General features: G+C 39.5%; 1 protein-coding gene across 3 annotated transcripts in view; it reads left to right on the top strand.

Moving 5' to 3' along the window:
- Nucleotides 1-13,333, top strand: part of LOC141808020 (hyccin 2) — a 57,325-nt gene that overhangs the window by 22,851 nt on the left and 21,141 nt on the right. For all 3 annotated transcript variants that reach the window (XM_074694306.1, XM_074694304.1, XM_074694305.1), the window contains exons 3-5: nucleotides 5,876-5,953; nucleotides 8,588-8,689; nucleotides 10,500-10,679. In XM_074694306.1, the coding sequence (XP_074550407.1) occupies nucleotides 5,903-5,953; nucleotides 8,588-8,689; nucleotides 10,500-10,679 (333 nt within the window). In that variant the 5' untranslated portion in view covers nucleotides 5,876-5,902. The remainder of the gene's footprint in view (nucleotides 1-5,875; nucleotides 5,954-8,587; nucleotides 8,690-10,499; nucleotides 10,680-13,333) is intronic.

Below are 13,333 nucleotides of genomic sequence, written 5' to 3'. Positions count from 1 at the left end.
ACTCACTCGCCAGCCGCTGACAGTGACATAATTACTCTTGTGTCGCTCATGGACGGCTGAGGATTTACAGTTATAATTTTTCTCAAACACTGCAAAACGTTTTTTATTTCAGTGTTAGCTGATATTATACTTAGCTTATTTTCCACAGCAGCCAAATATGATATAAACATTTATTACACATTATTTTTTAAATAAATTAACCATATATTTGCATAGAACTGTAGCTGTGTTTGATAATTACAAGGTCCAGTGAATGAATCACCCGCGATACACGGTTTAGGGGCTAACGTTCGTGTTGTTTGTTTTAGGGATAGACCGGTTATCGGGGCCGATATTTGGCATTTTGAAGCATATCGGAATCGGCCTTTTTTCTAATTGACGGCCGATAAGAAACAAATTTAAAACTGCGTTGTTGCGGCTCCGCTCTGCATTCTGCAGTCCCTACTAAGTCCCCAGCACTGTCCCACCCACAATACTATCTGATTGGTTACAAGCAGAGCCTTGGGTTGGGTTACAGCAAATCAGCAGTGCAGTTATTACAGTTATTGCAGTTACATTGAAATTTTGGAAAACTTTATTTACTGTAGAAAACTTTAGCTATTTATTTTCTAAAGTTTTCATTTAACTTAATAAAACATGCTGCTAAGCCTTGGAGCTGTTTAATGAACTCATGGTTAAAAGGTATTTGAATGCAGCTAAGTGTTGGAGTTTGTATTGTTCAAAATTTTGACACCAATATTTGCACTTTGACTGCAAATTAATATCGGCTTCATCCGTGTCGGTCCATCTCTAGTTTGTTTCTCTGCTCGAAGTTGTGAGACACACTCGCCGGAAAGTTAAACAAAGAGTTAAATGTTGTTGTCTGACAGTTTTTAATTTTGTCTCATGTTATCAGTAATCATGTTATCAGCCATTTCTTCTGTTTGAACTAGAACTGCAGCTATCGAATATTTTAGTGTTCGAGTATTCTACTGAAAATCCCATCGATTAATCGAGTAATCGGATAAAATACATTTTTGTTTAGTTAAAGAGCAGTTATTTTTCAAATGAAAATTTTTCACTTTAAGAAATAGAATTTTCTGATACAGCATGTCAATAAGAGCACTTGCTTTGGTAGCTCCAAAATTTGTAAACACACTTTGACACATTTTTTGTGCCTTGTACATCTCATCAAATGTTGTGGCACCCGTTTCGTAGAAAGACCCATTAGTCTCCAAACTCCAGAAAAGAAGCTAGATTTGTTGCTAGTTGCTATTTTGTATAAGAGGTAGCTTGAGGGGTCTGAAACTCTCTTAATATGGCCTCAGCTCTGTTTGAAATACCACTCTTTGATCTTTTTTAAAATTAAACGATTCCTCAAGGCGGAGAAAATTACTCGAATAATATTTGTAATCGAGTACCTCGAATCATTCGAGGAATCGTTTCAGCTCTAGTTTAAACCGCAATCATGATGGTATTTATTGCTCATATAGTGAGCATCACTAATACACTACTTTTCAAAATGCATTGTGGGATACATTGAGTGGACTATATAGTCAATGACCATGCTCACTTAGATTTTGTACAGCACTACAAAATGGCGTATTCGCTATATAGTGCACTATATAAAGTGAATAGGGAGTGATTTCGGACACAGCCCTCGTGTCTTGATTGGCTTTACTCCGGTACATGTGACATCACACACTATACCTGCCTGGCTCCTCTCAGAGCGCCCCACACACTACAGGATTTTTAGTTGCTAATATTAAACATGTTCATTATCTACTATCTCTCAGTCTGAGGCCTTCAGAACATTTCCGACTGAACAAAATCACACCCAACTCACCCCACACCACAGGAAGATCACACATGATGCCATTTAGAGACATCAGACAATCAGGCCTTAGCTGGCTTTGGTCGTAAGGAGGAGATCAGGACAATAATCAGCCAGATCATCCTATAGTGTGTACCCGCCTTGCAGATTAATGGTGGCTTGACTATGTGTGGCGTCTGTCTGGTATAGTTTATCAAGCAACGTTTCAGTCTGGACTTTGCTCAACACAAAAAAGATGTGATGTAACTGGTGGTAAAGATGGTGTTTAGATACATGATATTTATAATCTGAACGTTCCTGTTCTGTTTTGTGCTCTAAAGACATGTGATGTTGAGGTTCATGATGTAATAATCTGGACAGGTCCAGCCCTGACTCACTGCTTCCACAGCTTTTATAACATTAGTTGTTTTCAAAAACACTCATTACTTGCTGCTGAATATTTGCCACTGCCTGAAAGTCACTCCACTGCAGTTCCCATGGTAACTGATAAGCCTGCCCGGCCGATGGAGAACTTCACTTTGGCGAGTCTTTGACAGTTTGACAAGCCAGAGGAAATGAATGAGTCAGCCTTTCATGAAGAGCTGAACAAGCTAACTAACTGGAGCCTTTCAATTCACACAGTCAGATTAAAGGAGAGTCCTCACACAGGAAGATTAGACCGCTTCAGATTGTCATCTGCTCCGAGCAGCGACCAGGAGCTCCATCTCCTGTAGACACAGAACAAATCACAAATCTTGTATCTGCACGTCTGTTGTCCGACATTTCCTGATACCTTTCACAGAGCTGGGATGAGAGGGAGCCAGAAAGGTGTTTGTCTGGATGGAAATGAAGATTTTATGGGAATCAACACTGTTTTGTCATATCGGTATTTATTTAATCAAGGAGTAACCTGTAAAATGAAAGGAAATGGCTTCACTTACATTTTAAAATAATGTAACTTCATGTTGTTATTCAGCATTGATCTTTAACCCCCTGTTTTCAAGTCTCAGAACAAATTTTTCCAAGCATTTTTTCATTGTTTACACTTTTTCCAGTGAATCTAATAAAGTTTGCGTTTCCTGTGTGGGAGCATAAAACATCAAGAAAGTGAAATGTAAATCCAGAGAGGCCTCAAAGCGTCTGCAAGCTTCCTGACCTGTAATGACTCGGGTGTAACAAATGAGATTAAACAAGGGCGTGTTACCATCCTGGCTTACTGTTAGCTTAAGCATCAAGACTTTGCACAAAGTCACACTTTGAACTGTTTGAGACTCACAGAAAGAGCAGAACTTTCTGAAATCTGACAAATTCTGCATACGAACATCCCTGAGTCTGTGCCTCCACAGTCTTAACTGCTCAGCTCTGACTAGCTGTCCATGTTTAATCAGTCCGCTCGGTCCTGTTTGCTTGCATGTATGAAAGTTAACCAGCAACGCTGACCCAGATACCGCCGCGAGGAGTTTATTTACATCACTCTCTGTCACATGTCTGATGCTGTGGGAGCACAAAGGGAGGAGCATGGAACGGGCAGGTCACATCTTTGTGATATAAATGCTGTCACCTCTTGTTATCCCTGTGTGACCTTGGTGTATTCATCTTTTTCATTCACCTTTCTCTTAAAGGGGACATATCATGCTGATCCCTAATTTAATACTTTCATATAAAAAAATGAAGTTGAAAACAAGACCTTTCACCCCCTGAATTTTCAAAAAATGAGATATTGTATTTTTTCTGATATCCTAGAATGAGATTTGATGTCTCTGAAAATAGTTCATTGCCATTTGGCTTCGAGATTTCGACCTTCATGACGACACGAGGATCCTTTCTTTTTATTGGAGTAATCTGATAAAGCAGCTCCTCCTCTGTGATGTCAGTTAGTCACACAACCGCCACTGAGGGATACACCCACCAAGAGCCGACTGACTGAATGCTGGATGCAGGGACTCTGCTCTGCTGAGCAGCTCGGCTTTACACGGTGAATCAGCAGTTAAAACACTGTAGTTTTAGCAGACGTCGTAATACTTGTGAGACTGTGATATTTGCATGCTTGATCTGACATGCACTGTGAACCTGGACCACAATAATGCTGCGGTAATAACATAGTGACGAACTGACGGTAGAGGCGATCTTTAGACTACACTTTCAGCATGATGGATAAAACAGACAGAGAAAAGTGAAGGAGCAGGATGGAGCCCTGTTATAGAAATAGTTTATTGGTGAAGTCTGCCTATATTTCCATGTATAAACTATACATGTTACAGTACCGGTTTGACTCACCACACTGAAGCGTCCTGAGATGATCTGTGTCCAGGTGGATTTTCTTCCTCCTGAGCTGCAAAACCATCCGGGTCTGACTCAGGGTCCAATACAAAAGGAAGTATCCTACACTCTGCCATTTTATTAGTGCTATCAATGCCTTACGTTGAAGTTTTGGCAAACAGCAAACTCACTCGGTCTGCTCCATTCAGTGTGGCGATTTTGTAAATACCGCCATGCTGCAAAAACCGCCCCCTGGCTCTACCCCCTCCACCCCTCTGATAGAACTGACCAATCAGAGCACAAAGGGCTGTGACGTTGCGAGGTTACTGGAGGTCATTCTCAAAACGGAGCGTTTTAACGAGATCTTCAGAATGACCTAAAATGAGGATATTGAGAATGCTATTGTGGGGCAATGAAGGAACTAAATGACTTGTACTGAGGGCAGAAATGCTTTACAGGCATCCTAGTCTGACATAGTGAAAAGGAGAAACAAGCATGATATGTCCCCTTTGACTGAATTCTCACCCGAGGAATCTGAGAAAAAGCCCAGACTGTGAGGATTTCTCCTGGATCATGCTGGTATCACATTCACTGTCCTGCAGAAGTTGAACAAGGTCACTCACCTCAAATGGGATCTTCCCACTTGGAAATTAGAATACATTGAGTTAGCTCTAATCCCTAATCCCATCAACTCAAAACTCAAAAGCCTTTGGAAAGGTTGTTGCAGGTGAACACATTAAGCTGACACTAGTATAAAACCCATTAAGTGGCATGGTCCATGATGGTGACAGAAACAAACTTTTGACTCTTGTGTACAGGAAGATCTCATCTCTCTGATTTTAACAGGTTGATGTTTTGCTTAAATCTGCTGCCTTTTTCAATGAACATCTCATAATCGTCTCTAAATTGTGACAGTCTTCAGTGAAGGTTGTTGTGTGTTTACATGCCGTATTAATTTGAAAAATAACTAAACATTATTTATCTCCGTCTTTTTGGCAGCTTGGCTTATGATATAACTTTAACCCGTACCAAAACTGTCTCTGGAGCCTGTGAATGTACACTAACACTAACACATGCTCACAGTTAGAGGCACATGTCTCCTCCATAGCTCGCCTTTTCATGGGATAATTAATTTTTTTCCATGGGATGAAGTCTGAAGGAGAAATGGCTTTTTATTTTGGGCAGTTTGCTGAAGTTATTTTTAGCTGCTGCGTACAGAGAGGAGCAGGGATAACAGTGTGACTGAAGCATGGGATTAGAGTATGTTTGAAAATGTATCATGAGCAGAATCTGCGGAGCTCAGGTCAGCAGCTCTCTATTTATTTCAGTGTTTTATCAATATTTTCTGTTGTTGATTCTTCTCAAACTTTGACGCTGGTTAAAATGCTTTTCTTTAAGATTTTGTGTCTGTTTTAAAGAGATCTGTTCAGAAAATCAAAGGCAGCATCTTAATCCCTCTGCATTTTAAGTTTGAGTGGGAACCCTGTGAGACTTCCTGTAATGATCTTGTCATCTCAGATCCATGGTGACTGATAAGGTCACTGAATTTGGCTCCTTATGTAACATTGCAGCCAGCATCACAGCTTCCACACTCAGGAGGTATTAAAGGTCAACCGTGTTTTTACCTCCAATCACAACCCCGTCTCATCAGATTCCAGGTGTCTACAAGTGAATCTGTGCGTATATCAGGGAAAAAGCATGAAATGTGATCTCCAATTTTGCTTTTGAGTACAAAGACTTGAACCATCTTTAACATGTTGTTTTCAGGCACATATTGTGTGTTTTAAGTGCACGCTTAATGTTCTCTTTTTGTCCCTCCATCAGGCAGCCAAAGGGAGGTCTCTGAGGAAGATGCTGGGTTCAGAGCGCAGTGTTGTCGAAGAATGGCTCTCAGAATTCAAGGTAAAAAAAAACGTCCTCTCCTCTGCTTCTCCGTCATGACTCATGAAAGTGAAATGTTCTCCCTGAGGTCATCTATGGAGTTTTTTTCCAAAGAAAACCTCAAACTGTGGGCGTAACAGCTCTGATTAAAGACTATTGAGCCTGCAAGTTTTTGCATGACATCTCTATTCTTCCAGCGTAGTGATCCTTTGAATATGATAATTCTATTAAATGAATTCATGCAAGAATTGGGCTCACAAAGGACAGGTAAGACTCAGGGTCAGCTCTACTTTGTCAGCTCTAGTTTCGTCACTGTAAACGTGATTCAGGCTCAACAACATGAGTTTAAAGCTCGAGCATTTCACCCTCTCAGAGAACAGACTGTGATTCAATCCGTGAGACTCGGCTGACATTTAACAGTCACGTTATACTTTCATAAAACTTGCTTTTGAAGACATGTAAAGTAGAGGCAGACTCTAAAACTCAGACAGTCGAAAGTGTGGAGCTGTTTTAATACCAGGATTAATGCCGTTTAAAGTTCTCTCGAGTGCTTAAAGGATGATGCAATGGAGGCAAAAACAGCAAAGAGTCAGCTTCACGTAACCACAGCTGAACATCAAACACGGTGAAATGCTATTAGTAGAGGCTGCTTTGTGACATGTTAGGTATGAATATGGTTTTCATGGATGATGTTATTTTGATGATTTATTTCTAATATACAGTACATTAAAGATGAGATGCATGCAAACACAATTCTAACAGTATCAGATAAAGGCTCGGACTCAGAAAACTATGAAAGAGGACAAGGGCCGCTAAAAAAAAAGGTCAGTTTAAAAAATTTATAAAAATAATAAAATTGAAATAAATAACAGAATTCATTTTTATTAGTATATTTTCTGAGAAAATAAAACAGAATTCTGACTTTTTTTCAGAAAATATAGTAATAATAATTAATTTTTTATTTAAAAAATAATTATTTATTTTAAAATAAAATTCATGAATTTTTTTTTATTTAGTAAAAATAAAAAAAATGGATGTCTTTTTTTCTTTTTTTTCCAGTGGCCCTTATCCTCTCCCATAAAAAACTGACAAATATAAACACGATTTATGTAGCACGGCACAGGATCACACTCTGCAGGTAGACAATGTCAGATTTGTTTGCTGTCTGTGGCTAAAGTTAGCAGAGCTAGCACCACTAGCCTTCACTCCTTACAGGCAAACATTTACCTGCCCTTTTAAAATCAGACACACACACACCCAGCGAGTACACACAGCTTTATCTGTCTCTTTAAGACCAAAATGCCGCCAAACTGCACTGCACCCTGCTGTGCTTGTTTAAATCCAGATAGAAGGTTCAAGCATTATAGTATTAAGACAGTAGCCATTAGCTGGAGCTACAGACTTGGCTGGTGACGCAACATATGTCCAGATTTTAATTCAGAATTTTGTTCTGCAATGATCTTATTATTCATTTAGCTGACTCATTCTGATGCTAATGTTACCTAAACACACACATCTCTGGTACAAAGTGTCTGTTTTCCTATCAGATCAATCAACAGCACATATTTAGGATGTTTTTAATACACTGGGAGTGTTAGTGAAACAATTTGGGATTGTTGGCAGGAGATCCTGCTACTTTTCACAGTCAGACATGATGGTACACAAGACTGAACACAAGCCAGAGCTAAGAAATTATGTTTTGTTTTTTGTGTTTAGAGGCAGACTAGAAGAGCACGCAAAATAGTGAAAGCGAGAGAAAGAGGGAGTATGATGAATAGCAAGGCAAATAGATGGCTATGACTCACTGTGTGAGTGGTGCAGGCCGGGCGGGCGGGCACACTGCGTTCTGTCCTCAAAATGACCATAGTTGGGCGCTGAGCGGATATCTCTCTGCCGCCTGTCATCTGCAGACAAACACACAATCTTGACCATTTAAAGAGTCTCACCCCAGGACGTCCCAGGCCTGTCAGACATCATTACTCAGTGCTGTTCAGTGCCTTCAAACAAACCTGGACTGCATGTCGGTTATTGTCATGCAGGTAAAGGTGAACTGGAGGAGTTTAATGTTACTAATCTTAAAATACAATCCATTTGTCAAGGAGTGATGATTGGTATGTGTCCCTAACCTCAATTTTCTGCTCCCTGTGTAGTAAATTGTGGAGTGGATGTTTTATAAGACAAGTGAATGAGTAAACAATGAGAGTGATTTCAGACACAGACAATAACTGTGTAAAAAGCCTTTCATAAAAAAGGTTTACTGAGGCAAAACAAGACTAAACACTGCCCTGAGAGGAAGTGTTTCATTCAACTTTTTTTTACTTTGAAAGGTTAGTTTCTCATTCATATAAAAAAATAAAAAAATAAAAAAATAAATAATAATAATAATAATAATAATAATAATAATAATGATCATGATAATAATAATAGAAATGATACATAAAAAATACAAAAGTACAAAAAAACATAAAAAATACTTCAAAAACAATGATGAACAACCGATAGGGGAGGGAATGAATCAAACAGAGTAGGCACATTTAAACAGACATTTTCTGAGGTGAGTTTTGAAGAGGGAGATGATCCAAACACACTACCAGGAATGATGTTTGTAAATCTTGTGCAGTTCCTGAACCATCCTTTTCTTTCCCCTCCCTCTAGTCGCTACCAGAAACTCACATCCGCAGCTACGCTGGCAGCCTTCACCTGAAGAAGACCCTGGTGCCAGCTCTGTACAGAGTCATCCAGGACCCCAACAATGAGGTGAAGCCACACTCACACACAGGGGTCCCTTAGTGAGGTCTGTTTTTAGCTCAGGGAAATGTGTTGGTTGTGACTCACATCATGTAGTCTCCGTTGGAAGTGAGCAATAAACTGACACAGCGCGGTGTCTGCAGGCTACACTAAAACACCGGCACACTGTACTCTGAGACAGAGTCAGGGACGGGCACGCAGCCAGGAGCTTTACCTGTGAGATGACGCACAGCGTGTTGTGCTCGCATGCTCACACAGCTCTCTCAACATCTGCTGCTGACACTAAAAAGCTCCTCTCTTATTTAAAGATGCAAACACAGTTACCAGCCACAAACCTCATTTATTATTAGGTGTGCTGCATCACACACTCTCCTTTGAATGCCCAGGTGTTTCCTGTGCGAGCGAAACTTAAGTAGTACTTTTTCTCTTTATCAAATGACACCATTTTGAGCAAAGGCCCGAGGCACTGAGTGCATCTCATTCGACTTTAATTCCACTCTGATGAAACAGTCTGTGCCCCTCTTTCTGCTATGAATGAGCCTGGGTGTCAGGCAACGGAGGACCTAAATTCGATTAGCGTTGTCAATCTGGTTACACAATCCCATTAATGATCAGAGAAGCAATCCAGCAGAGAGTTAAAGTGAGAGTGTGTTTGTGAATGTGTGTACAGTAGAGACACAGGCTGGATGCAGAGGCGTGGTTAAATATTGTGTTTTTTTTCTGATGACATGAAGCAACAAATGTTTCACCAAGTTTATTAATAAGTCAGCTGCTTATTTCAGGGTCAGTCACAGTGCAGCACACACACACATACCAAATACTCACATTAGCAGAAGTGCTGTGTGGGCACTCCCATCACTGACCCCTGGACAGTATAAACACATTGGCTCAGCTGGCTCCCCTGAGACTACATCTGACCAGACTCCCATTGTAGTGATTTATCCCCCTGCTCCTACACGCCTCCCTCCACTGACTGAGTGCAAAACTTTCCCTCCATCTGTCCACTCCAGTGTGGTACAGTCAGGCTGACATTCATTCATGCCTTGAAATCAGAGCTGTGCAGGAGTTAGTGGGACTCAGTGTCCTTGCGATGACATATAGAGTTACAGAAATCTGAGAATAGGATTAATCATCTTTCTTCAACTTTCCCAGTGCTAAGTTTTGTATGTATAGTGCATCTCTTTGGGTTAGTATGGTATATATATATATTTATAAAATCTCTTAAGTTATTCAGTGTTATTGATCATTTAAAGAGTTGCTGCTCAGAAAATTAGCTAGACGCCCCTGCACCGAGCTTATCTGAGTCAAGTTTTATATCATATTATATATATAAATAAATAAATATATATATATATATATATATATATATATATATATATATATATATATATATATATATATATATATACACAACACACACACACATTTACATTTTTTACTTGTCAGTTAACAGTGGAAAAGGGGTGGGAATTAAAAAGTTTTACTTACTTCCGTTTTTTTTTGGAAATGTAAAAGAACTTTAGTCGGGGAATGAACAATTTGATTTTGTGTTTGTTTTAGATTGTTTGCAAAATTGCAAAGTTTCATTGTTCCAACTTCTGTTTGTCTGACAAGTTTTTTTTTCTTGCTTATTATTCTATTGAATTTTTAAAAATTAAAATTTTCAATCAAAACCAATCAACCAGTCAAAAAAAGTATCTTCAGTATTGTGAGGTTTCTATGTCTTGTTTCTATTAAAGCTCATTAGACGTAATGTATTTGCTCAAGGGTCTCAGACGTGTTTGTTAACGTAACCTGTGCTCACCATCCCTCCCTCCAGCTCCTGGAGCCCGTTTGCCACCAGCTGTTTGAGCTGTACAGGAGCTCTGAAGACCGCCTACGCCGCTTCACCCTGCAGTTCCTGCCCGAGCTGGTGTGGGTATATCTGCGTGTCACGGCCAGCAGGGATCGCCAGAGTAACGGGTGCATCGAAGCACTCCTACTGGGCATGTATAACCTGGTAGGTGTTAGCTTCAGGAGGCATGGTGGGGTTAGAGGTGACTCATGGACTCTTAAACAAGCCCTGCCTATTGGGCAATGAACAGACCAAAACAGACCAAGAAGGATGCTAATTAGGCCCTCAATATTTTCATTTGTGCCATTTTGCATCCCACATTTGTGTTAATTGCCTCTACATAGCTTCAAACATCGGGCTGTTAGGAAATGGGCACTAAGACAATGAAATTAGTAAAATTTGCAACATTGTCTGAATGAGTAGTTCTCTACATGGCCTTCCTGAGAAATTGTGTGCCCTCAGGAAATGTGTCAGTTATATGCCCTTGAAAAAATAGTTAATCCACAGACAGATAAAAACACATATGTTGTTTGAGTTTTAAACTAGTATCGGAGAGCAACTGTGAGCTGCCAATTCTGTCTGTTGCTTTTGTTTGTTTGCTTGTCTCTCACCTGGGGATGCCCAATGTCATTTAGCATTCTTGCTAACTCAGTCATGTCAATACTCACATTTTTTGTCCCAGTGTTTACTACTGTCGTTCCTTCCCTTTCAAAAACATTAATGATAAAATAAATCCTTGTATCAAGGGCAGGTATAACCACAGTTTATGAATTCCTGCTGTTGAATGTACCCTCAAATACACAAGAGGATATCTTGCCAACCAGGGAGGTTTGGTTTATGTTGAATTATCAGCCCAGCCGTGGTTTGTTTTCTATCTCTAAGCACTATAGAATAAATTATGTACATTGTTCTTTAGTAGCCTTGGTTTCATACTTTGAAGATTGTGTAATAATGTATGTAGATTAGCTGTTGGTTGAAATGATAATTATTGTGATATTTTTAGCAGTTTGGCATCCTGATTGTGTATTTGTGACTCTGGATCTTTCTTTAAGCAGTGTTTTTGTAAATACTAAGACCATTTTGTTCAGCCTGATTGAGCTGGAACATTCGTGAGGCTGTAAGTCTGTTGACATTACAGACAATCCAAAGGGAGAAGCTCTTTTAATGGGTAGATTGCATCACCAGGAAGCACCCTTGGGGCACTGAGCTAAAAGCTGGAGATATCAATAGAAAGAGCTGCATGTCAGGAAGCATGGCTCAAGGTATATCCATGCATAATTTATGGCTGTGTCTAACACACACTCTTACACACATATACTACATGCTTCCTCGCCTCTGGTCAATGATGACTAAGCTCTGATAAACTGCTTTGCCTTCAGCAGCATTAGATACTCAGAGATATACTCCCTGCCAGGGAAGAGCAGAGCAGGGCAGGGCGAGGACGCTCACAGAGAATAGGCGATAAAAGGGATAAAGCCATTTGATGCCATATTCCAAAAACCTAGATTATGGCTGCTCGGATGTGGGGCAGGATAAACGGATGTTTTGTGTTTTCTTTGCATCATTGTACAAGCTGTGTCCTCATACAGGAAGAAAACAAAACCAGAGTACAAAATAAGATAAGCGCTCATGTATAGTGAGTTGCTGGTTATGCAGATAAGAGTCCTTACAGGGTGAGCAGGTCACATTATGCTGATAAATCCTTATCACACTCTTAGAAAACAAGATTCTTTCATCTCAGTTAACTCTAGTTGTGCTCATGTAACTGGTGTGACTGCATTGTTTTTATTTGCACAAAATGACCGACACAGGACCTTGCTCTCTCTCAGTCAGCATTTATCATCTGCATAACACAGAGAGAGTCTCTTTTAACTTGGACAGAAACAAATGCAACACTTCTCTGCTCCTGCATGTATAAATGTATGTCTTAGCTAGCTTACACAGCACATTAGCTAGCACTAAGCACGCAGACATCAAAAGTCATTCAAAACTAGAGAAAGAGATTAGATGTGATTGTCACCAACACTTTAGTCCTACTTTAATGTTATACTCCCTTTCAGCAGACTGTCTGCTACAATTTGGTGTTAGTTGCAGGTTTTTACGATAATTTGTTTCCTGACAGTGTTGAAAATTGCGATAACCCAGCACATATTTCATATTCCAGATCTTAGTATCCAGGATATTGCCAGGATCTGGATCATACTTTTACATCTGTCAGAAATTATGGTGACCTTTTCTTTTATTGTTTTGCAAAGCAATCTGACTGTTTATGGTGGAGTTATATACACATATGGTGAAAACAGTCCTATCTCACAATGATAAAGAATCCTTTAAAATAATCCTGGATCCAGACAGTGATCTGGATCACCTCCAAAATTTAGTCCCTTTTTCCTTATCACATTTTGAACATTTCCTGAAAATTTCATCCAGATCCCTTTGTTACTTTTTAAGTTATGTTGTTCACAGACAAACTCTTCCATAAACATAACCTCCTTGGCAGAGGTAATAACATTTAGGATGCATCATAGCAACTGAATAAAAATAAAATCCAGACAATAAAAACATTAAACACATCATAGACTAAAAGGGGCACATAAAATAAAGAAATAGATGTAAAAAAAAGATAAAGCTGATCAACAGACATCTACCACTCCCCAAGGATGACAGAGGGTAAACCAAATATAAAAGACAAGACACCAGCGAAGAAGAAACTGAGGCTGCACATCGAAACACTTAATGCAGAATTTAAAGAGACTCTACAACACAGACACACATGTATACAGGCATAGTTTTTGTAATTACAAAGAAAAATGATAAAT

This window comes from Halichoeres trimaculatus, unplaced genomic scaffold, assembly GCF_033239565.1.
Source record: "Halichoeres trimaculatus isolate MK-OKI-2021-1 unplaced genomic scaffold, fHalTri1.1 fHalTri1_scaffold_19, whole genome shotgun sequence".
Lineage (NCBI taxonomy): Eukaryota > Metazoa > Chordata > Actinopteri > Labriformes > Labridae > Halichoeres > Halichoeres trimaculatus.
The sequence above is the reverse complement of the archived record's forward strand: the minus strand, read 5'-3'. Positions and strand labels throughout refer to the sequence as shown.